The sequence below is a fragment of the Trachurus trachurus genome, assembly GCF_905171665.1.
Source record: "Trachurus trachurus genome assembly, chromosome: 15".
NCBI classification, from domain to species: Eukaryota; Metazoa; Chordata; class Actinopteri; order Carangiformes; family Carangidae; genus Trachurus; species Trachurus trachurus.
The window spans coordinates 18,532,974-18,556,938 of record NC_139906.1 but is presented as its reverse complement, the minus strand read 5'-3'; the positions used below and the strand labels follow the sequence as shown (position 1 = coordinate 18,556,938).

General features: G+C 40.0%; 1 protein-coding gene across 1 annotated transcript in view; it reads left to right on the top strand.

Annotated features, from left to right (window-relative positions):
- Window positions 1-23,965, top strand: part of khdrbs2 (KH domain containing, RNA binding, signal transduction associated 2) — a gene marked incomplete at its 3' end in the record, with an annotated part of 48,830 nt that overhangs the window by 12,798 nt on the left and 12,067 nt on the right. Inside the window, exons 3-5 of the mRNA XM_083988634.1 lie at window positions 8,957-9,073; window positions 13,688-13,834; window positions 21,413-21,540. Coding sequence (XP_083844760.1) covers window positions 8,957-9,073; window positions 13,688-13,834; window positions 21,413-21,540 — 392 coding nt within the window. The remainder of the gene's footprint in view (window positions 1-8,956; window positions 9,074-13,687; window positions 13,835-21,412; window positions 21,541-23,965) is intronic.

The following is a 23,965-nucleotide window of genomic DNA, read 5'->3' as shown; positions in this document are numbered from 1 at the left end:
GACTTAAGTCCAATGAGCACCTCAGGACACTGCATAGAAATCAATTTGCTGTTTCCTGCTTAGGAACAGTACTGAGAAAGTAATTAAGTTGCGTTCAGGAACTCCTCGCTCTATTAAATTGATTTCAAATCTATAAAATAGCCAATCTAGGCAATTTGTTGCGAACAGAAGACCCGCAGTGACTCGGGGATATCTCATTAAGCTGCATTCTCTGTCCATGTAAACAGCATCACTGAAGTACCTCTGAACTGTGAACGCTGAAATTTCCCTCAGTATGTAAAGCTAAGAATAAACTCTCTCTCTCTATTAAAGTTAAATACTGATTTTCTTCTTGGTCATTACAAATAAGAAATAAAATTAAATAAAATTAAAAGTTAAATAAGGATATATATCTATCTGTATTTTTTTCCCCCAAACTGCTGGTTAATTGCATGGTGTCCCATGTGTGACTCAGCTTCCTATTGGATGTTTAATGAAAGCCAATGGAGCATGGCATCAAAAAAATAAAAACAAATAACTACTGTGATAGATTACTGATATATATTAGAGAAACAACATACCTGTGAATATAAAAATAAATAATCAGAGGTACATCACAGGCTCTAGATCCTTGTTGTGTATAATTAGCATAATAGTGCCAACTCTGCAAAGTAAGCAAATCAGTGCGGTCCAGGGGGATGGAGCAGTTGTCCAACAACAGTTTGTGTGACCTAATTGCAGAGTCAGCACCCTACAAGAGTGCAGTGTCACTATCTTAGACATCTTGGTAACACTGCACTTTGAGTTAATAGTCATTAGCCTCACGAAGCAACTCTTTGATCAAGAGCACGAAGAGGCTGAGAAAAACAAAAAAAGTAGAGCAGAGATTGGAAAGATGAGTCAAAAAACCTCACCAAGTTCCAAACATATTTATTGCACTTCCTGTACTTCTCTAGTACACGAGTGAAGTCTAAACTGGACACAAAAATATGACCTTCTACATAGTTATTCAAAATTCAAATTCATTCACAACCACTCTGTAAAAATAAATGTTAACATATTTTAACAGACAGTTGAATGGTAGACTAAATGTTGTAAAACTAATCAGTTTTCTTTGACATTTGCAAACCAAATTATATTTATTTAAAAGCTAGATCAGAGATCAACATTAATATTGCACTTACTGCGATTGAAATATGCTTGTACATTGTGGCTACATAGATATGGATTCTTGCCAGTTTTCACTGGTCGATATATTTTATTTTATTTTTTATTTTTTTATTCTGACAACATCTGAGAGGCACAAACTTATTGATTCTTTTTTCTTTTCTTTTTTTTGCTTCACATTGGAACCTCACTTTGCGTCATCACTATTTTCTAGAGTGTCAACTGTTCAATAATGTCCAGTCTTAGAAAGTGTCACAGAGCAAAAAATTAAAAAAAAATCATAAATCTGCTCTTTCACATCCCAGCAGCCTGGCTGTGCTCATTGGAGCTAGCACCTGTCATCTTTCTGCAGATTAATTTAAAGCAAAGTAATTAAATTATTACTTGTGAGAACTCTTCTGCAGGGTTTCAGATGTGAAAATGTGACACATGGAAGATTAATGTCATCTAACACTGAAACAGCCAGTGCTGATGAAGTCATTCTTTATGGGGCACTGACAGACACACACTGCAGGCCGTGGTCACTGGAGACATTTGGACGTGTCAGGTGTTTATTTAACCTTTATTTAACCAGGTAATAACATAGACTGTGTAAAACCCGTTGAGATCGCGTCAGGTGTTGGTAATGACATTAGGAATGGCTACATCTCATTGGTCGGTTACAGGAGTCCTGTGCAGGGTATTGTGCATGCTGACGCATCTCAGCGTCATGTAATGTTGTTAGTTCCACATGTGCTTCTGCTGCCATGACAAGTCAAACATCTGCTGAGAAAAGAACCTGTTTAGTCCTGATCGGGAATGATACATATTTTCATGGTTCCTGTGTGTGTGTGTGTGTGTGTGTGTGTGTGTGTGTGTGTGTGTGTGTGTGTGTGTGTGTGTGTGTGTGTGTGTGTGTGTGTGTGTGTGTGTGTGTGTGTGTGTGTGTGTGTGTGTGTGACAAAATATCTCATTATAACTATGTCATCAACAAATCAAATGCAAACAAACAGCATATTACAGGGATATTTTATATCATTTTAACATTCACAGTGTTGATTACTTTTATTTGTGATGCAGTTAAAATACAACAGGCGGTTTTGGTGAATTAAACATTAGAAGAAGCTAATGGACATAAAACACTAGACCAGTTCACTTAGTCCTGTAACCTCAATACATTACATGTCCGATTCATGCAATTAAAAACGTACTATTGTAATACAACTATTATAATTAATTGCAACATTCATGTAATTAGTCAGCAAAACTTTCGGAGAAATGTCATAAGAATGGGTATGGAAAAGTAAAAATAACATTAATAGAACATACTATAAAAAGTTGCATTAAATATGTAACTTTAATAAAAGTTTCATCATCAAAATGTATTAATAAAATGACTAATTTTGCAACATGACATCTGTTAGTTAAAGAATCATTATAGAATTACGAACGTACGTAATTCCATAATAACGTGTATGATTCAAACATTCAAAGTAAGAATTTTGATGAAGATGTGTGAGATGCATGAATCTGCAGCTGCCACACAGCAGATCTATTTGGATAAAAACGTGAAAGGACGATGCATCTTGTTGCAGACTGGCTCCTCTTGCATCCATCATTCATTGGGGATTTCTTGTGTGTTTTGCGCACCACTCTCTGTAAAATCTACGTTAGGTTTCTTGTCATTTTACAGCCTGTCGAGATAAAGGAATCTGGCCTTGTAGCGTTCCTCCAGTGACCTTCCCATCACTTTCTATGTTTAATCTCCCCTGAAAAAGGGATGAAACCTTGAAATCAGGGTTGATCTCAGTCTGCGGGAGAAGACGAGGAGCATCTGTACCTGTCCCGTATTGACATGTAAACAAATGGTCCTCACAGGGTGCTTAAGAAAGTCTTGAAATGGAACGCTGTCGCTGATATTGTTGTTTACTAGAGTTAAAAATATGATTAAGATAATCAGCATCGTCATTTTCATTATCGCTTAAGTAGAATCTACCCTCTCCTGTTTAATGAGATAGCTTGATTAGCATCTCATAACCTTTGGGCATGAAATGGATTTTTAATGGCTAATACTGTTTGTGAGTCTGAGTCCAGTATTTGGTCTACTCTGCGTGTGGATGAGAATATTACAGGAATGATTTTTGCCCTTTTAATTATGACAAATTTGATTTCAAAACCAAAATGTCCATATCTCTCTCTTGTCACATCTAAACAAGCTATTTCCCCTCTGTATGGTATTTGCTTTAACTATCCATTCAGCAGGTGCGTACGCAGCCAGCAACACATTAAATTGTATTTTGTCCTTGTGGGAGCCACAATTTCGAGCTTATCAGTCTTGGGTTATTGTAACCTTTAAATAGTGCAACAGCTGTGCTGTACCCATAGAGAAATTCCATTTTTGTCGGCCCAGAGATGTCAGTGTCCCAAAGAAAGGTCTATCATGTGGAAAGGTGTTTTGCTTAGATAAGTGCTGAATACGGCGAAGAGAGCACAGAATGTGAATTAAAATTAAGCACTTGTATGATAGCATCACAGTTCCACTTTGGGATGCCACTGAGTCAGTGTTTGTGTGATGGCTTTGTCTGCCACAATGCTGCTCACAAGATGGAATGAAGATAAAATGCCTCCCCATGTTAAAAACCTCCCCCCATACTGTTCGCTGTGCCCCTGCCCTGTATGAGTACAGTACAGTTCAATAATGCTGTGCTGTTCACTCTAATGTGACCAGTGGAGGAAAATATCAGCATGCAGCATAGATTCACTTGATTTTTTAAGTGTGCAGCTGATTGACATTATTGTCCGAAGATGAAATGTACAACAGAAAGGGGCTAATCACAGCCGGCGGAAATTAAAGTCAATTGTAAACAGTAAGCAACAGTAAAACAAAAATAAAGTGACAAATGTTTAGAGGAGCATTTTGCTTTCCCTGTAAAGCTGCACATGTTAATATCTCACATCAATAATGGATGAAATAACTAACTGTGAATTACTGCATATTAACATACACAGAATGGTGTGATGATTCATATGCAATGTGTATATTACAGCAATGCTTTCACAGGGAGTGAAATTAAGACTTGGTCGAAGTGGTTGAGTACAAAGACTTTCTGTCTTTTGTTACGTTTTGAGCAGGATTTGTAAAACTCTGCCTTTTCAAATGTTGAAAGAGCGGAAGAAACTCTGTAGAAAAGAAGGTGTTTTCGTCATTTGTCATTTTAAGGCTGCAGCTTGTTAGAGACTCGGAACAGAGCTCAGATTGTATGCATTGATTCCTCTTTGCCGGGAGGGAACGCGCAGTCTGTCAAAGTTTGTTTGTCACCTGTTAGAATTTACAGTAATCGTGATATTTGTTTTGTTTACTGTCTGTGTGTGTAGGCCATCTGGGCGACAGCTCTGGCTTTACATATTAATGGGATTTCTGACATTTCTATTAGAACAAGCAGCTCCTGTTTGTTACGATAAAGATGAGGGATGATAGGTCATTCTGTCACCTTGTGCAAATGAAGATTTAACAATTATTTCCTTCCCTTATAGTCAGAGTTCAACCGGTTTGCAAAATATAATATATAATTAAATGTGAATTACGTAATGTGTCCCAATCCAGTAGTGCTACCTGATGTTTTAAACCAGAGAAAACAGCTGTTATTAGCTGACAGAAAGCCTCAGCTGGTTTGGATACCTCTCTCACCAGGTGCACTGTAAATCTACCTCCCCTTGTGTGACACACACCAAATAGCCACTCATCTGCTTTCTTTAATGTGTGCAAAGTTGATAGGACACACTCCTCTGAGTGGCTCACAGCCCAGTCATCCCTAGCTGTCATTAAAGGAGAAACCTCTACCTGAGGCTTTAATCCTCCTATCAGACCGGGCCTGGACTTTCCCCAATAGCACAGCTCGCTAACCTGCCAGTAAGTGCCTCAGGACATCTGCAAATCTTGACTAGGCCCGTTGCGCTGCACTAAAGGGCGACCACCATGCACATTTTTACAAACTGAAAGCTGAAAAAGATGTTTTGTTATTAAATGTGCAACTTTAGAGCACCTATCAATATTTCCATGCTTCTGAAAAGCACAAAGGGATGCTGGTCGGATTCATAAAATCACACAAAGCCGGCTTTGATTTTTTTTAATTCTTTGATCTTCTTTGATTTATTCCTATTACTTTAAATTTACAGTAGTAGCATTTGAAAAAAAAAAATCAAGGTCAATACAGTGAGAAGTTCCATTCACAGCAACAGTATTTTTATTTTAGTGAATAGAAGAATATTCTTTGTGTGCTGCTGCTGTGACTCTGAGCTGGGATGTTATTGTGTGTCCATAGAGATCTCAGGCCTTGTGAGGAACATTAGTGACATGAGGATCAAATGCAGCAGCCTGCAGCAGGAACTGGCCCCTTCATCAAATAAATGAATCCTCTTATGGACAGCAGTGGTTACATTGTTTTATATAGGCTACTGTATGTGATAATCCATACAAGGTCAGGCTTCACTCGCCAAATTCCATATGAATATTAACAACTTCATGCTCAGGGGGGCTGTGCTGCATTACAGGTGCAAAACCATTTCCAAAGGATTAGTGGGTATGCTTTCCACCATCACGCCTCTGAAAAGAGCTGTTGTGTGGTTGAGGTATCAAGATGATTAAAGAACAATATTATGCCAAAATGCATAATTTGTTTAAAAAGTAAAATATTTATTTGAGCTGAATGTGTGTCAGTAACCAAGTTTCACGTTTGTTTTTTTACATGAATTTTTCCTAGTTGAGATATCCTATGTGTACAGGTCCTCACGGCAGCTATAAAGAGTCCCATGTCATGTCTCTGTTGCAGATTGCAGCAGTTTTCAGACATGGTGTGAATACACAAAACAACCACAGTAACAAGTGACTCAGACTTGTTCCTTTTGTGACAGAATATTTCAAAATATGTTTTTCTGGTGACTCTCAGTCGCTGCTGTCTGTCACCAGCACAAGATAAATGTAGATCACTGGCAACTTTAATATTAAAGTTTTGGGGATATAACATACATCCTATACACACTGTAGTGCGAAAATCATTCATGAAACCGGAAAAGCAGACACCGGCACAAGCACATAAAAGGAGGAGATTACGTATGGATTATATATAACAAAACAGAGATTAGCTGTACTACACAACAGGTGTAGTATGTTTCTAGTCCTCAATGTCTGTGGTGGATTTCAGAGCTTAATGTACTGCATCTTAAAAATGCTCTCCACCTCCTCTAATACCGTCGGACTAATGAAGGACGGTTTAAAATCAATGCAGCAGAACAATGGATACTGTCTTTTTTTATTCCACACATCCCTCTTACGCTATCCACAATGCATCCCAACCAATTACAGTTCAGTGAGAGGTTCAGGTGTGGTTTGCCAGTGGCAACCAATGTAGCCTGGAGCAGCTGCAAGCATGAGGAAGTCTGCTACAGAGGTCTGCTAACCAAACAATACTCAAGACTCAAGTGACATCATATGAGTTTATTAGATTGCACATAGCTCCACAAGAAGCCGCAAAAAGCTTTATACAATAAACCGTGCGTACACAGTAGTAGGTCTGCTCCCCAAGACCTGTAAACAGACTTTGATGTGTTCACCTGATGGAGTTCTCCTTATGTGTGAGGGGGAAAGAAAACACAAATAGACAAAACAAACGATGACTGAGATGCATATTCACCAGTTTGACGACACATTTGCAGCCCAATGAGACATGCTGTAAATACAGAGACTAAAAGAACAGCTACAAAAGACATTCTAGAGGGAAAAAGAGTTGAAAGGTTTGCTTGTGTTTTTTGTTCTTCTAGGGTTTTTTTTCTGTTTCTTTTGTGTTTCGTCACTTAATGTGTTTCTTCTCCAGTTTCAGAGCATTGAGTCCCTCAAGGCCACTGTTGTGAGAAGATTTTGCGTGAATCATCATAATCGTGTTCAAAAGTAGAACTAAGCAATACACCACGGTGTCTGAGGTTTTTGTGTAAGGTGCTTTCCTCAGCTGCTGCAGCAGGTTTGCAGATTCACCACATCACCTGGTGCTTTGAGCCAAGTGTGTCCACAACACAGAACTTTATAAAATTGGCTTTTTAGAACTAAAACGCAGGTTAATAAATTACAGTTTATCCTGCAGACACGCTCACAATGAAATGTGTGTCCTTCATGTAGAATAATATGCACTTTATGAAATACAAATAGGCACATCAGCGCATCCATTTCATTGCTGGATATTTGCTCAATGTCTAAAATGTCTTTGTTCATAATTGTCGCATTCACAACACCCATCTTTCTAATATCTGCATTGTTATCAGTGTTGAGACTGCAGGGGGCACACAGCATCATTTCAAACCTCATTTAACACCGAATCGTGCCCCTTTCTGAAGCCCAAATTGCTCGCCACGGAGCAGCAGAGTGGCTCCAGACATTCATTAGCTTAATGAAAACAGGCCACTCTTCTACCGCCCAGCGAGCACTTTCCCCGCGTAGCCGCAGCAACCATCTGCTCTCCAGCTCCCTGCTAGCTACAGGATAGTCCTGTCAAAGCAACCCCTGTGACGAAAGGCGTCCACAAAAGGTGCCTTAATCATTCAGATCAGAGGACGGGCAAGGGCGGCGGGGAGGCTTTGTTTTTGAAGGGTTCATCTTTGTACGCCTCTCTAACCCGAGACGCAGCAGTCAGACGTGATGTTAATCGCGTTTCATGAAATAAGCTGAGTGTGCATTTGTTGGAGTCGAGTTGGAGCAGCCACACAGCCGGCGGTGGACTTATTAGTCGCTGAGCCACAGTGGGAGAGGCTGTTTTGTGAAAAGGTTAATATCATTTTAGGGTTGGCCAGACTATGGTGAGGTAGTCGTAGTCGACTGACCACCTGTTCAGCTCTGGAGGAGGTCTCTTATCATCTCATCCCACAGCACACATCTGAAGGTCGGACCATTTATTACACTAAAAAATAAAATAAAAAACAGTGTAAGATAGTACAAGAGGTCTTTATGGGTTTGTTTCAAGTAGCAAAAGATTAAGTCTCTTTTTTTTTTCCTTCCCTCATTTTCTAATTGATCCTGGGCTCATATTTTCTTCAGAAACGACCCATCTGTCTGCAGTTGTGCTGTGAGTTTCACCTCTCGGATTAATTACCACTAATCCCAGCAGTGTTGTGCCTGCAACAACCCAGAGCTACTTTTCTCAATATGAACACTAGCTGGTGCACAGCGAGAGGGAAATGATCATCAGAGCCCCGAGGCTTGAATCTGATAGTTTGTCATCTGGATAGTATTACTTAATTTCCCACTGGGAAGAAACTCATTATTTCTGACTTTATCTCAGCACTGACCTCTGAAACAGTCTGAGGAACATTATTGGTCTGAGCCCATGTTCCCCCTCCTTTTTTTTTTCCTCGCCCAGGACATGCATGACCCTAAACGCCAATAAGATACATGACAGTTTAAACCAAAGGATGGATACATACTTTATGCCAGGCTGCAGATGAGAGTCTCATTCACCTTTAATGTGCTACATACAGAGCCCCATTACAGTATATTGATTTATCACAGGTCACATTACAGCTTTTTCTCACATGATGAATGGTGAATGGAATGTGAGATTATATTGATAACAGATAACTAATGGCCAGCAAACATATTTTATTTAACCTTTTCTCCAAACATATCAACTTCTTTTTATATCCACGCATAAAGAGAGAGGGAGAGCCTGCTTCGTAGAGATTCGTCTTGACATGTGCATTTTTCATTGTGTGTCCTCTGCTTACAAACTGTTTGTTAAAAGCATTGATAAGGAGTCTGATTACTTCTTTTCTCTGACCTGTGTCACAGTTTAATTTTGTTGGAAAGCTGCTGGGACCACGGGGAAATTCCATGAAGCGATTACAGGAGGAAACGGGTGTGAAGATGTCCATCCTCGGCAAAGGGTCCATGAGGGATAAAGGCAAGGTAAGAGAAATATTGATCTGTGTTGAAATATAGTTGTTTGGCGGCTCTGAGATATGGATCAAGAGGAAATATTTACAGAAACAAAAGCTCTTGAAAGTCTGCTTGAAAGCACTGAGAAATATTCTAACAAATAACATCTGAGCTGTAACTGAGATGAATGGCACCCGCAGTAGAATTAATAGCTTTCAGTTGACAAACATATGAAGGAAAAAATGGGGATGTTTTTCTGCGTGTTGTTTAATAGCACATTGTGTAATAGTCAATTATGGATGCAAAGTAATGAATCTCTGCCAAAGTCATTTATCCTGCTGACTTGTGGTCCCCTGGGGCCAAACTTATCCGAGCATGTTCGCAGACAGGCTGTTGGATCTGGTATTCACGCTCATAACAGGTCTCAGTGTGCTGCTATAGAGTTACATGGTTATCAGTGCTGTAGCCGCCGATTCAGACATCAGGACCTGACAGAAGCCCTGCAGTCTCACCTCCTCTCTGGTGAACCGAAGCTGCATTTCAATATGTCAAATACACACCACAGGAGCTCTTACACAATCAGTGTGGTTTTAGTTGCATATGATCTGCTTTATTTGGCTGAATAAGCAATCTCACTATGAAGACCACTCAGTAGCTTCTATAAAGCTTTTGATGTAAGTTCATGGAAATAAGAATGTTCATTTTTATTTTTTGTTAAGCATTTGAACAATGTCAGTCTTGGTATAAGAGTTGAGGTGCAAAGTTTGTGTAGTGTCTGCTGCATAAGTTTTTGTTGTTGTTGTTGTTTTTACAATTAAATCCAAATTGCAGACTGTTAACACCCAAATTTGCCTATAAACAGTTAGTGAATTAAATAAAACTAAGAATTCTTCATATTCTTGTGGCTTTGTAATTAGGAAAAATGCCATTTACATGGATTTTAATCCAGGCCTAATTGTGAAGTTCACATTTTTGGACTTTTCTTAGTCGTGTGCAGGAGTTCATTAAATTATTTGGTTTACTGCCACTCGGTCCAATTAGTTTACCCATGTGCTGCATTGAGAAGTAAATAAAGAGGTTCTGAAATGTTAACACAAGCCAAACTGTCGGCTATATGACAGTTTATTTACATGAATACAACACATCGGTATTGATTCTGCTCCTATACATCATGACTATCAGATCCAGTCTGAGGGAGACACATACAGTATTGTGTGCAGCACTGAAGAAAAACTCAACAGTTGCCTCTGCCTAAAGGATGCCTGTGTAACGATTGGACTTAGCTTGGTGTTTTCAGTCTGTCGTATTGATTTTGTGTACAGTCTGAGCTTGTCTAAGGGTCTGAAAACCTGAGAAAGAGGCCTAAAGGTTATGACTGACAGAGCGTCTGCCATCCCAAGCAGCTTGGCTACAAGGCATTGTGGTACAGAGATAGCCAAAGTCCCATTACATGCAAAAGCAGATTGACATTTTTTTTGCCATCTCATCCATTCCCCTGCAGGAAGCATCAGTCGAGTAGTAAGGTAATTGCTCAGGTTTGGAGGTTTTGCATCAGAGCAACCCACCCACTCATCTCAGACAACCCTCTCATATCAGACCATATGGTCAATATGTCACATTGTGCACAGGTATTCACCTTAACACTGTGCTGAGTCATAGTGCTAAAGCTTAGAGTCCTCATTTCACCTCTCTGACTCCAGTCTGTGCACCACTAGCCAAGGCAAACACAAAGTCAGAGAGAAGTTTTATTTCAGAGTTCCTAAAGTCCTTATAGCAGCGCAAACATATAATATTGATTGATTAAACACACAGGCTGCTGTCATGGTGACTGATGTATAGCTCTCTCTCTCCACTGTAAAACATTTCAGGGACAAAGTGTTGAAACAACTGAGAGACACAATCATCTCAGTGTTTTGATCTGATCCGTGATGACTGAGGGACTCTGACAGAGCATTGTGAAGCCTGCAGAATTTTTTTTAATTAAAGCTGACTTCCCCAGAGGGTAGAGAACGGTCCTGTGATGCTAGGACAAAAGTTTGAGGCCCCAAATTGGCTCGGTGAGTAAAGCGCATGAGTGGCACTCTCACCTCTCTGAATAAAGGTGTCCTTGAAGCAAAGCACTATACACCCAACTGTAACAGCGCAGAAAATAATGAAACACTGTCTTTGTATTGAGACGGCTGAGTAATCTGTCCATTGTTCATACTGCAGCAGCTGCATTTGTTGCTGTTACAAGTAGAAGAAATGTTGCCTCTCCTGTTCTGTCGTGACTTCTGATCGTTTGTTCAGAGGAGACTGTATTTTTTTTATTTAACTGGTTCCTTTTAAAATATAGTTAAGACCTCAAGCTGTATTACAGATCTTTTAAGCCTTCAAAGCCAGTATAGAGCCCCAGGTAGGACCCCTCGGGGCCTGGGTTAAGACTGAAAGGTGACTGTGCTTTTCTTCTGATCAGACTTTGGAAACAATTGCAATAGGAGCTTGGATTGAAATCTTTTGTTTCTCTTAGTCTTGCCGTAGCCCAATACCGCGCATCCAAACTGAAGAGTCAAATTGGTTGCCTCATTTCTTTATAATTTGCCTTGGGCTTCATTGTTTAATCACTTTGTGAGCACAGTTTTACACTGTGCTATACTAACTTCAGCAAATTAATGAATAATATATGAGTATGGGCATGTTTATTCACAGCTAGCGTTTAGCCAAATGTTAACATCAGAATGCTAATATGTTGTCCTGCACTCAAGGGTGTTCCTCCTAATTTTGTGTCCCATTAAAACTGTTTGTCGAATTTTTTGCATCCCTTGTGTTTTTGCCAGAAACTGAATGGTATAGACCGTCTAATTGTTTTAACATTTTACTAAAAATTGAAGATGTTAATCTCAAGGTGGGGCATGAGGAAGTCTTTGGGTCTCCATGGATGTCCATGGGAATCCATCCAATAGGTTAGATGTTGAGATTTTTCAGGCTGGACACAATTGGTGGATCAACCCACAAAATGGTGTGTCAAGGTCTACTTACCTGTGGAGCTTTCACCTCCATCTCATGGTCTTCATCATCTTAGCATCTTTGGAAATTCTTTTTTTCCCCACACATATTTCCACTTGTTGCAGGCAAAGCACAGGTGCAGCTAATAGCATTAACAACGCTCCATTCCTAAACTGTCTCAGTGAAAATGCCAGTGAGCAAGTAACTGAGACTGGAGCAGCTAAGTGGAAAGCTGCCATAGCTAACATTAACTCCACCTGTGCTTCTCCTGTTTTAACAAGTCAAAGAGTTTCCTGTGAAAAAGGTCTGTTCCATTACTGCACTTCTTTAGCACCATTTTTGTCGACAGAACTTGGAACTAATTCGATAAAGGGAATGTGGAAACCTTTTCTTTTTTTAACACCTTCTGGTATTCAATTAAAAAAAATCTGAAATGGCACTGCATCTGCTGCTTTAATAGGATGCTGTATGTTGTATCGCCATGGTGATGTCTGCATCATCTTTCTCTCACTCCTCGCCTCCTCATTTAAAAAAAAACACATAGGTACACAGACAGAAAGGTTTGTTGAAAAGGCCTTGAGATAATGTATATTATGATTTGGTGCTATACAAGCAAAACTGAATTGAACTGATTTGTTTGTTTTTATTTGGTGAACCTGTCATACCTCACCTGTCTCCCAGGGACTCCGAGTGGATCTGCCTGCCCTGTTCCTCATTAGCTAGTCAGTCCTCTCATTAACATATCAGTCTTGTATCAGTTTTGTTCATGTAATATACAGCATTCTTGACTCAACTCTACTGTTCGCATGTTGGAAATCATGAAGGTTATTTTGTCTGATTGCAATTTCTTTGTCTGATGACTTCAGTTTTTTGTCCCTTAGTTGTGACTTTTAACACACTATTTCTGCTACATTCTGCTTTATTTTTTATTTCATTTTTGTTATGGGTTCCCAGATCCATTTGGCACTGAGTGGTCACTAAATCATTTTCTGACCATAGATAACGTGAACTAAATATCATGTCTGGGTCTCAGGACACAGGACTGTCCATTTAAACATTTCCAGGAGCATTTTTGGAGCAGTGCCTGCAGAGCATTTTTCACACAATCACAACATTCAATTTCTATGAGAAAAACATTCACTAACAGCATCCCTGGTGTCACAGCCCATGGCAGAGCTCCACTATCTGGACAGATAGTTTTTTTTTCATTGTTAGATGAGCTGTAATTATTCTTGCGCAAGTGCAGCCACACATTTTTCAAGCAGAACAACTCCATCTACTCCATCTGGTTTTTAACCAAATATAGCAGCAGCTCTCTTGGGGTTATAATGTCAGTCTGTCCACCACTTTGGTCCAAGGAGTGAACTACTTAAACTATTGATGGATTGTTGTGTGATGTTGTGCTGACATTCATGGTCCCTTGAGTGCAAATCCTGCCGTCTTTGGGGATCCAGCTGACTTTTCCTCATGCCTCCAGGAGGTTGACATTTTTGGTTTTTAGCAAACTGTCATTGTTGTTGTTTTGATTACATTTGGCAATATTTTCTACTATTGTATAGCAAATAATAATAGTAATATTATAGTAATAATAGATGACAAGCATTTGACTCTTCTCTTTCATGGACACAAAACTTTCCCCTACTCTTTTTTTTCACATAGGAGGAAGAATTAAGGAAAAGCGGGGAGGCCAAGTACGCCCATCTGAGTAATGATCTTCACGTTTTAATTGAAGTCTTCGCTCCACCTGGAGAGGCGTATTCTCGCATGAGTCACGCCTTGGAGGAGATTAAGAAATTCCTAGTTCCAGTAAGTTCAATGCTTCACTTTATTTATTCCTCCCTAATTCTTATTCCTGTGTCATCTCCGATCATCAGTCACCACCGCCGTCTTGATCATTTCTCCACCAGGCTTATTAACACAAAGCAAACAGCCTCTTGGTTTACAGCACTCTGCAGAGTATCCAGGGTGTGTTTACATAAGAGTAAGATATAAGCATGAAGTTTTTCCTCTGCATTACAACCACTGCTCTGCACTTCAGGCCTTTGCTTACAAATGAAAAATAATGTATTCAGCAATTAAAGTGCAGTATGGAACAACTCGCAAGACTCCCAACAACTTATAGCCTGCAGAACTTAGCAATAATTAATGTGCGTGTTGTGTCCTCTTGCTGAGTCAAAGCTGTAAATATTAATCAAGCTTTGCAAATGTGACAAGTCTAATAGAGGAATTGTGCTGCATGAGTCTACTTTATGGAGTTCATGTGTCTCCTATAGTCAGCCAGTGTTCTTACAAGCATGTCTGCTCACTGAGCCAGGGGGATGATGATACTGCATCTGCACTGAGCAGTACATACTCTTCCAAATACAAATTACTTAACAGTGCCACGTCTGCCATAAAAAACAACAACAAGCGAACGAATATAGGATAATTAATCTGTTCCTATTTTTCACAGAAAGCTAACAAAGAAACATTTCTGTGGGTTAGCTTTCAGGGAAAAGATTCGATTTGTTTCCCTGTTTGCAGGCGGTTAGCTGGTGTAGGTTTACTCTAACATGAGTAAAGTGAAAACCAAGGAGAGAAACAATGTTGACACTGTCAGAGTCCCATGAACCCGTGACTCATGTTGGCGCTAACAATTTGTATGCGGAATTAGGCCTTGAAAAGCAAAAGGATGTGCCCCCTGCTGTACTATACTGCATGCATCCAGAAAACGTATTAGATCTGTTTAAAGCACTGTGAAATCCACCTTGGTGTTATAAACACACACCACATGTGTATTCACTGAGAAATCAGCATCCCATTCATGCCGTTCCTCATACTGTGCAATCCACACCAATAAAAGGGTCAGCTGGCTCTCTTGCTCTTTTCAGATCAGCAGGGGCTTTATACGTATTGTATTTTAATGCTTTATTTGACTGTAAATATGCTGCCAGAGTCCCAGCTCTCGCTTCGCTGCAGCACCTTGAGAAAAGATGAGGGTATTGTGCTCTGAATTATTCTTACATTCTTACATAGAACCGCAGCAGCGTTTTCTAAATAGCATACACACTGGTCTGGTCGTAATACATTTCTCTTTAAATAGGTGCGCTCATTCAATAAGCATGGACAGGTAAGGCCAGGCAAAAGTTGAAATCTTTTGTAAAAATCCACCTGCAGAATTCATTGACGAGGGATATTTCATTAAGTGACAAAAAGACTGAAAATCAACACTGTGGATGTCAATGCTTAGTGTGGGGAAGTCCAAATCCAGTTAGTGGAAGGTGGGAGAGGACAATAAAATCCTAAAATAATGATTTATTATTGTAAATGTGAATCCAAATTCAAAACAACCTTACATTTTCTACCTTATATTATCTGGTCATATAAAAATAAAGATTGCACCATGCTGTTTTTATAGCACATGCTCACTGCTTCAGTTATCTCATGGGACTGCAAATAAACTGCACATAATGCAACACAACAGGCATCTGTCAGTATCCATAGTGACAGATATTTCCTGCCTCTGGTGGAGACTGGCAAGTGTGTCCTGCCGTGTTCCCCCCTTTTTTTTATTATCATTATTATTTTTTTACTGCATTGTGCATTAGGAGCAGGTTGTCAGAGTACAATATCATGTGAAGGGTTCGTTGGCTTTAAATTAGCAACATGGATTTAAAGTATGTATGTTCCCAACAGACAGGGTAATATAAATGTGTTTATGTGGATGGACTTAAAGGGGAACTCTATCAAAGTCTGTTTACAGGTCTTGGGGAGTGCTATTCAATCAGTCCCATGAAGTCTGAAAGTACTGTAAATGCCTTATCCCTATCATTTCACAAAACCCTGCTTCCCACTGAGCTCGCATCCACAAAACAGGAGAAATAAATACACATTCTTTTCATCTTTTCACTTCGGTGCGGTGTGCAGACTTGTTTTGTTGTTTATAAGTCATTTTCAGTTGGAATTTAAGGTGCATAATTTGTGTATATTGTGTGTTTCATTTAGTTATGAGCTGAAAAAGAACACACAGGCCACCAACAAGTGCAGTTTGTCTGTGTGAGAAGACTGAGAAAAGCTCGTCTTAGTGGGAGCCCTCAGATCTGCCGTGAAGCAAAATCTGATCGGTCCTGTCAGCTCAGAGAGGAAAAGGGAAAAAAATGTAAACAGGAATCTAATCAGTGGACTACTGTATGTAGAGGCTGAGAGAGAAGAGTACTGGAGAAGGACAAGCGATCCTGCTCTCAGCTGGATGAGCATGTGGCCTTCATCTCGGGCCAAACTGCGATGGGGAGCATTTTGGCAGAGAGGGGATGACACAGATGCTTGAACAAGATATGTAGCCGTAATTTGTTTTTGCATAAAGTCAAACAGATTATGACTGACACTGGTCTGCTTGTGCTTGTTTTTGTTTTTACTTTTAATGTAATTTACTCGAGCCATATGCTTCCAATGAAGAAGCCTGAGCTGTGGGACTAAAGGTGGTTCTGGGTTTGCAGAGGTGAAATCTCGATGCACATCATTATCTGTGCTTTTCTGGGTGCATCCATCCAGACTGTGCAGGTGTTCTTCACAACACAGGGCCAATTGTGCTGTGGAAATGGGGAAGGTGCAATATGTGCTGAGTTAACTTTGAAAGTAGCAGACAATATATAAATATATGCAACTTCCAGGTGTGAAAAAAGGCTCACTCTATGGTTCATTTATGCTTTGCTGCATCAGAATGTCAATAGTAGCACTGATTCTTCTCTGTATTTAACATTAAACTACCTGTGGTCATAAGCGAGCACAACAAAATGAAACACAAAGTCCAAATTAGGATAAATAAAGATAAATGTAGTTTGTGATAACACCAAAAAAAAAAAGAATCAAAATCCAGATCCTGTGTCTTTTGATAAGAAAATCAGCAGCTCACACCAAAAAACATACGGTCATACATTACAAAACTTCACAAACATCACATCAAGATGCAGATTAACAGCTGCAGCAGCTGTGAGGCTGCTCCCGAGCTCCGGGAGGAACATCTTTCAGTTGGTTGTTATGCGAGGCAGCATGTGCTATGAAGAATTTTCAGACCTTCTCAAGCTCAAAAAAAGAAGAAGAAAAAAACTGTTTAGAAATTTCCATCTTCCTGCCGTCTTTTTCTCTCTGCCCTGCGCTATAACAGTTCCTGTTGTCTCCAAGAGGTGAGAAGTGGTGAATCTAAAAATGCTGCCACACAAAGTCAAAATGTGACTTCTTTAAGTCTCTTCTTCCACTGCTTTGAAATGCATTGTGTAACCTGTAGCCTGTTACAGTATTAGTTAATGCCATTTTTGTGCAGTGGGATCGCAACAAATTCAATTATCTGTAGCACGAATGTGTTTGTGAAACCGTATGTCCCTGCAAATTGCTGGTGGATGTTGACCGGCCTACCAGCAATGTACACAAACATGTTTCTCACACTTCACTGACCCCATATCCAGCACTGCGGCCATGACACGACCTGAACTGTGTGAAAGCATTTTCCGTAAATGTGCCGTCCCGGAGCTGTGAGGTCATTCTAAATGGACGGAGATGGACAGAGTGCGTTGCATCAGCTGATCTAAAACGAGATACATTTCGACAATTCAGTTACCATTGAATCCTGGGATGTGTCCTCCAAAGACACCAGAGCTCCTGACATCCATCCATCAGACTGAGTGTGACTGACCAATAGATCTCATTGTAGTGATAGCAGACCGCTTAAATTAAACCGCACAATGTTGAACAATCTTAGATTAGTAATACAACAAAGGCCACAGGATATGCAGTATTTAAAAGCTGACATTGATTTATTTTGCTTGGATTAATATTTTGTTTCTGTTCGAGAAATGTATTCACTCAGTTATGTCAGCTCACTTCGAGCCTCGATGTTTCAGGGGAGGTCTGTCTTAACAACATCTCTTTTAATTAAAGATTAAATCCGCTGAGATTGATTATCCAAACAGACTAGTTTTGTGTGTGTGTCCGTTTGTTTGTGTGTGTGCGCACGCCTGTGGCCGTGTGTATTTTTTACCAGAAAAGTGTCCAAGGATACAAAAGCAGTTCTTTCACAAACACTCCTGTGGCAGACAGAGCCGTATCACTGAGACAGAAGATAATACAGTGATTGGCATCGCCGTGCGTCATGTGTTGACCTCTTAAAAGTCTAACTTCAGCTATTTGAAGGCCAGCCAGTGTGCACAAGGTCATGCATGGTCAGAATCAATCTCACTGAGCAAACAGTCTGACCCGAGGAGCCTCAGCATGAGGTTTATCTCTGTGTACTCATGTTAACGCCTTTGTCAACAGTTAACTTTTACAGGCTTTGGCAGATTTGTTGTGCTTTGGATAAGTTGCCAGCTCCTCAATTAAAAAGCTGTGCCAGTCTCCTTCACTGCAAACCAACACAACGCTGTAGGCCGTATTAATTCATTGACAAGAGGAGCACATGTGTGCAATGTGGCAAATGTTTTGGAAATCTTCAGAGGATATTTTCTTTCCTTCCTTGCCCCCCCCCCCCCCCCCCCATGGCTGACGGGTGTGAAAAAAAATCCCATTTTTGAAATCTGTTCATCATTTAAGTCCCTGAGTGTCAGTATCCTGAAGAGCTGTGACAAGGTGCCATCCGCTCTCTGTTCTCCTGCCTCTTCCATGTTTTTCATGTAAAATTGTGGGTGCAGCAAGGAACATGAGGTTTCTCAGGTCTCCCATCATGCCTGGTCACATACATATCTTCTGGGTTAAGGGAAAGTAGACCAAAAAATACACTGAAATATTTACTTTTTGTGAGTGGCAAAGTGTTAAATACGGTGATTTTATGATGTGATGCTTTCAGTGTTTCAGTTCTGGAATAATTCTCCTCCACCCCTGATCCATGACTCCTCTTTAAATGTGGTGTTTTTGGTATCATTAAGCCAAGATTTCACAGATTCCTCAGAGGTGTTTAAAGATATATAAAAATATTCTGCTTGAAAAAACTGGAAATAGCTTTGACCATCAAAATCGAGTCCAAATGAATATTTGTGCCATGTTTGAGAAAGTTCCCTCAAGGTGTTACTGAGATATCGCGTCTAGAGGAACAGGGCTGATGGACAACACAAAAACATAAAAGCCTCCAGCCCTGGCTGTCACCGGTGAACAGACTAAAAAACAAGAAAAAAAAACTCTCTCTCTCTTTCTCATTCAATGAAAAGTGAATATGCAAAGTTTAAAGGTGCCCTGTGGAGTTATATTATTCACATTCACTTTTACTCACCAAGACACAGTGTGTGTGTCCTCGAGGTTTAACGAGCATGCTGAATGCATTTCCTTCCCCATAAAACATTTCCAAAGCAGATTTTTCTTAAAAGTGTGAAAGCTGCGGTGTTTACAGTCTAACAGTCTTCTTCTTCCTCACTGCTTTGGTACCTGTTGATCCGTGGTGAGCGAGAGTGTGAAACCACTGGCTGGAATGTGTTGTTGTATTGTATGTCACCCATGTGTGAACAAAGTGGGGACACTCGTGCAAATATTGGTTAAAAAAAAGAAAAAAAGAAAATTATAGCAGTGAATGTGCACTAGATGATTCAAGTTTACTCATCACACTTGTGTATTTGTGATGTCACACAACCATGTATGTTTGCTCATGTCTTAGCTATGACATTTCCTCATTCAGTGGACGAATTTAAAAACTACTCATTTATCATTCTGCATAAAGAAGCTCAAACCTGCAAATGTAGAAAAAAAAATCAGTAAGAAACATTTATGAGTGGAAGGGGACTTTCTGACATATTGTAGTAAAAGATGAAAACGAGATCTGCCAGTGTTATCCAGCTGGAAAAAGGTCCAGAGGGAAATTATGAATTATTACACGAAGAGCGCAGTTGTAGAGTTTCCTGCTAAAGTTGATGATGTATACAAGAGGATTTGCTTATCACATTTTTCGACAATGAATTAATTAATTTCACAGTTTTTGGTGTTAAACTTAAAAAAAAATATATATATATATATTTATATCTAATAATCTAATAATAAGTGTTTGTCAGAGATTTTATTATATTCAGTGTCAAAAATATGAAAATCATTGAGGATGCAACTGTAGCCTGCTGTACATGACTAAGAGTGGTGTAGGTGTAACACTGAAGGTACTGTAGATGTAACATAATGAAAATACACAGAAGACAAAGAGAAGGAGGGTGTAAAGAAACACAGAAGATGACACTAATTCACCAGTGTATTATATTGTACTGCGAGCTGTAATCTAAACCACGCACACATCAAACGTTATCAAGTCCCTGCACTTATCACTCTGGACAGAATCATATCTCAGGAATCAACGTGCGGTTAATTTATTGGTTGGATTAACGCTCACACAAAGATGTCACAGAGTCACAGACTCTGTGGTTGTAAAGACTAGAGTACGATGATTAATGGAGACCAGGGGAAGTTATTTGCGACTCTTACACTATCTCTCGTGTCCAGAAATTCACTGTATGATGAATACTCCAAGTGCAAACTGGGCTTTTGTCTGTAATGACCTATGCATGTCTTGAAAACTTTTCTCAGGATGCGATAAGTTTTGGGGGCTTTATTGCTCTCAGTGCAGGACAAAAACATTGATAATCAAAGCAAACACTTCCTGCCTCCATTGCTTTGTTATCAGTACAAAAACATCTTCCCCATTGTAGAAAATCCTGTGGGTTTGGTTTGAGAGTTTCTGAGAAATAAGCCTGTTTATCTGTCAGCAATGACAAGATAATGAATACTGCTTTGTCCACTCCCTTATCTGCTGTGTAATGATCCATATCATGTTTGATAACGGGTTGAGAAAAATGGTTCAGAAGCACAAGATGACGATATTCCACACAAAGTTGAAGCTGTCAATTACAGGCAGTGTGCCAACAAAGTAAAGGGTATTTTTATGTTGTGTTAAAGGGAAATGAAGGGTTGTTTTTTATTTATTAATATATTTCTTTCCTCTCAACATAAAATTTTTTGGAATTATTTAGAAATCTTGAAAATCCTGATTTTGCTGATTCTTATTATTCAACCCGGGAGGTGCTTTGTTGCTAAAAATCTCCACATTTTGCAGAGGAGAAACAGGATTTTTCCTCATTTTTCTCTTGCTTATCATCCAAACTTCCTGCAGACAGTGAATCCACACTTCCATTGAGGAAGATGTATTGTCTTTCCCTCCATTAGTCATCCCTCCCCTGCATTATGTGTCCAAACATAATCAGAGAAAAGAGTCTCCATTGAGTATTCAATGCTCAGGAACGCCATGTGTTTCCTGTGCATGTCAAGATAATTTCAATTTGATGACATTTTGCTGCTGTTGCGAGCATCTGCTGCAGTCACAAGACAAATGTCCTTGCTCTTTTTTCCTTTTATTTATATGAAACACGTTTCTTTTTTTTATTCCCACAGGACTACAATGACGAGATCAGACAGGAGCAACTGAGAGAGCTCTCCCTGTTGAACGGCTCTGATGAGTCGAGCAGAGGGAGGAGTGCACAAGGGAGGAGTGGACGACCAGCAACCACAATATCCACAAGGTAAAGTCCTTGTTACAGCTATGGAGAAAGCTGCCCGGAGGGGTTTTTTTTGGGAAAAAAAAAAAACAATAACCAAGGCTTCTTGAAGTACAGACATTGTGAAGGTTACTGTTCTAATAAACTTTGTGAGAGAAACTGTGGTAAACTTCTCTTCGTGGTTGCCTACAGCTGCTGTGAATGTTGTCAGATTTATAAGAAGCAATTATTTAAGGCAACACTATGTTGCTATTTCACCCTGAAATGAGATTTGACCCAGTGGGCCTGGCTGACCTCGTATTGCACATCGTTGGTTGCCTGTCCGACACACTCTCCTCTTAATAACACATATTGCTTTCCAGCAACACGTCATACACCAAAATCAACACCAGCTTTAAGAAGCAAGCTAGCTCACTATTCTCAGTATGTTCGTCATGGCAGAGGGTCCGAAGAGACCAAAGTTGCTGGGGGAAGAGAAGAAAAAGGAGTAGAGGAGCAAGGAACTAGACAAGGTTAAATCTGGGACTGACATTTACTTTACTCAGACAAGACATGGGGCATCTTGTTGCTGGACTAGCAAGTAATGCAAGTTACGTAGGCTTAAAATGCACATCATGTATTGCTGTCTCACAGTACTGTGAAAGGGAATTACACTCAACCATATAGGAGCACATGATGCAAAATCAAATTATTTGCTGTACTGAGAAAACTTCTAGGGGTATTTTACCAATGTATTTTAATTTCATTACGTTGGGGACTTGAAAGAGAGAGATGAAAAACAAGGCCAACGTAGCTGGACCGCCTATAGTCAAATCCTGATTTTCTAACCACGATGTCAACCTGACAAAATCATCAAACACATAAATGAAAGTCGAAGACTGAGATGTAATTTCAGCTGTATTTACTTATGAAATGATCACTGGGAGACAAAATTAGAAGAGACAGACTCTCCTCTTTTTAAAGTATTTTTTTTTTCAGGCTTTTGCCTATAGTCATAGAGAGAGAGAGAGGGAGACAGAGAGAGAGAGAGAGAGAGAGACAGAGAGGGAGGGATGGGGAAATTGGGGAGAGGAAAGAGCTGCAGGCCAGCCTCAATTATTTTAGTTTTTATTTACTTCCACCTCCAAAGCAAAACAGACTTTTATTACACATTATCACACAGAAATATAAGCAGCATCTCCTAACACGGATTTATTATTCATTGCACTTTTATTATTGTATATTCTGAAACTCACCGTGCATTTCTATGAATCACAATTTTTATGATATAAAAGAAAGTACTCAGCTTCATGATATATTCTCATATTAATTGGTTCACTGGAAAACATTCATTGTCTTCCTTAGGTCATGCAGTAGGTAATATTTTGGAACAGGATTTAACTTTTTTCTGTACATTTCCTCCAGATAACTAATATTATTGGACTAAGATGTAGTCAGGATCACTTAGAGCACAACTTGGCATTACAGAGCGTTTGATTGGCTTAGTCGGGCTGCGCAAGAAGCTGTAGGTATGCAACTCCTGACTCTTCCAGTCGCCTTTACAGTTTGTTTTTAGAGCAAATTTTCCATAATCTATCTGAGCCATGGCAGTCCCTCAGGAGTAAGCAGGTACAGTTTGCCATGGCAGCGTGGCCTCATTCAGGCAGCGCGTGTAGATGCTCTAAATCCTGCAGCAACACAGGACGCTCCCAATTTAAAGTCACCACCACCACCACTTCCCTACCCAGATTTCCTCCTTATGGCACGCCGATAAGCGATTATTGTAAATCTCCATGAAAAATTTCCACCAGTAATTTCCCTTTGAGTGTCTGTATTTTTGGATCACAATGAGCTGATACCTAGTAAAGGATGTGCCAGAGGAAGAAAGGGTATCCTAGCCCACCTACATCATGCTGCTGTTAAAATGTAAGTTGGCAGACAATGGATGGCTTTGCGGCGCTAAATCCACCCTGCAATCCCTGCGGCGTTCATGTGGTCCTGCTGCTGGACAGTCACACTTCTGTAAAAGGAAACAATCCACCTTAAATTCCTTGCACTTGCCCAAGTCCTTTGGGCCTTTCGGGTTTCTCTGTTGGACAATATTAAATGAGTCTTTACTGCCTTCGAACACCACAGCTGTTGGACTTCAACCTGAGTGGATTGAGTCGACTCGGGCAAACGGAGATGTGATTTTGTACAAACGCTGGCATGGCACGGCGCCACCGTGTCACCACGCAGCATCCTACAGGCATGTTTGCAGAGCAAGAGGAAGACACAAAGTGACACTCTTCAGCCACTCTCCTTATTACAAGATCAACCCTCTGTGCCAACAGAGGTTACCACACAACCTCCAGCTGCGGCTGCCAGCACGTATGCAGCAATAAGAGGGATATAACTAGTTTCCCATTGTTTTGACTCCTTTTCCACTGAAGTCGCTGTGGCTTATTTACACGCGTCATGAAGCGAAAAT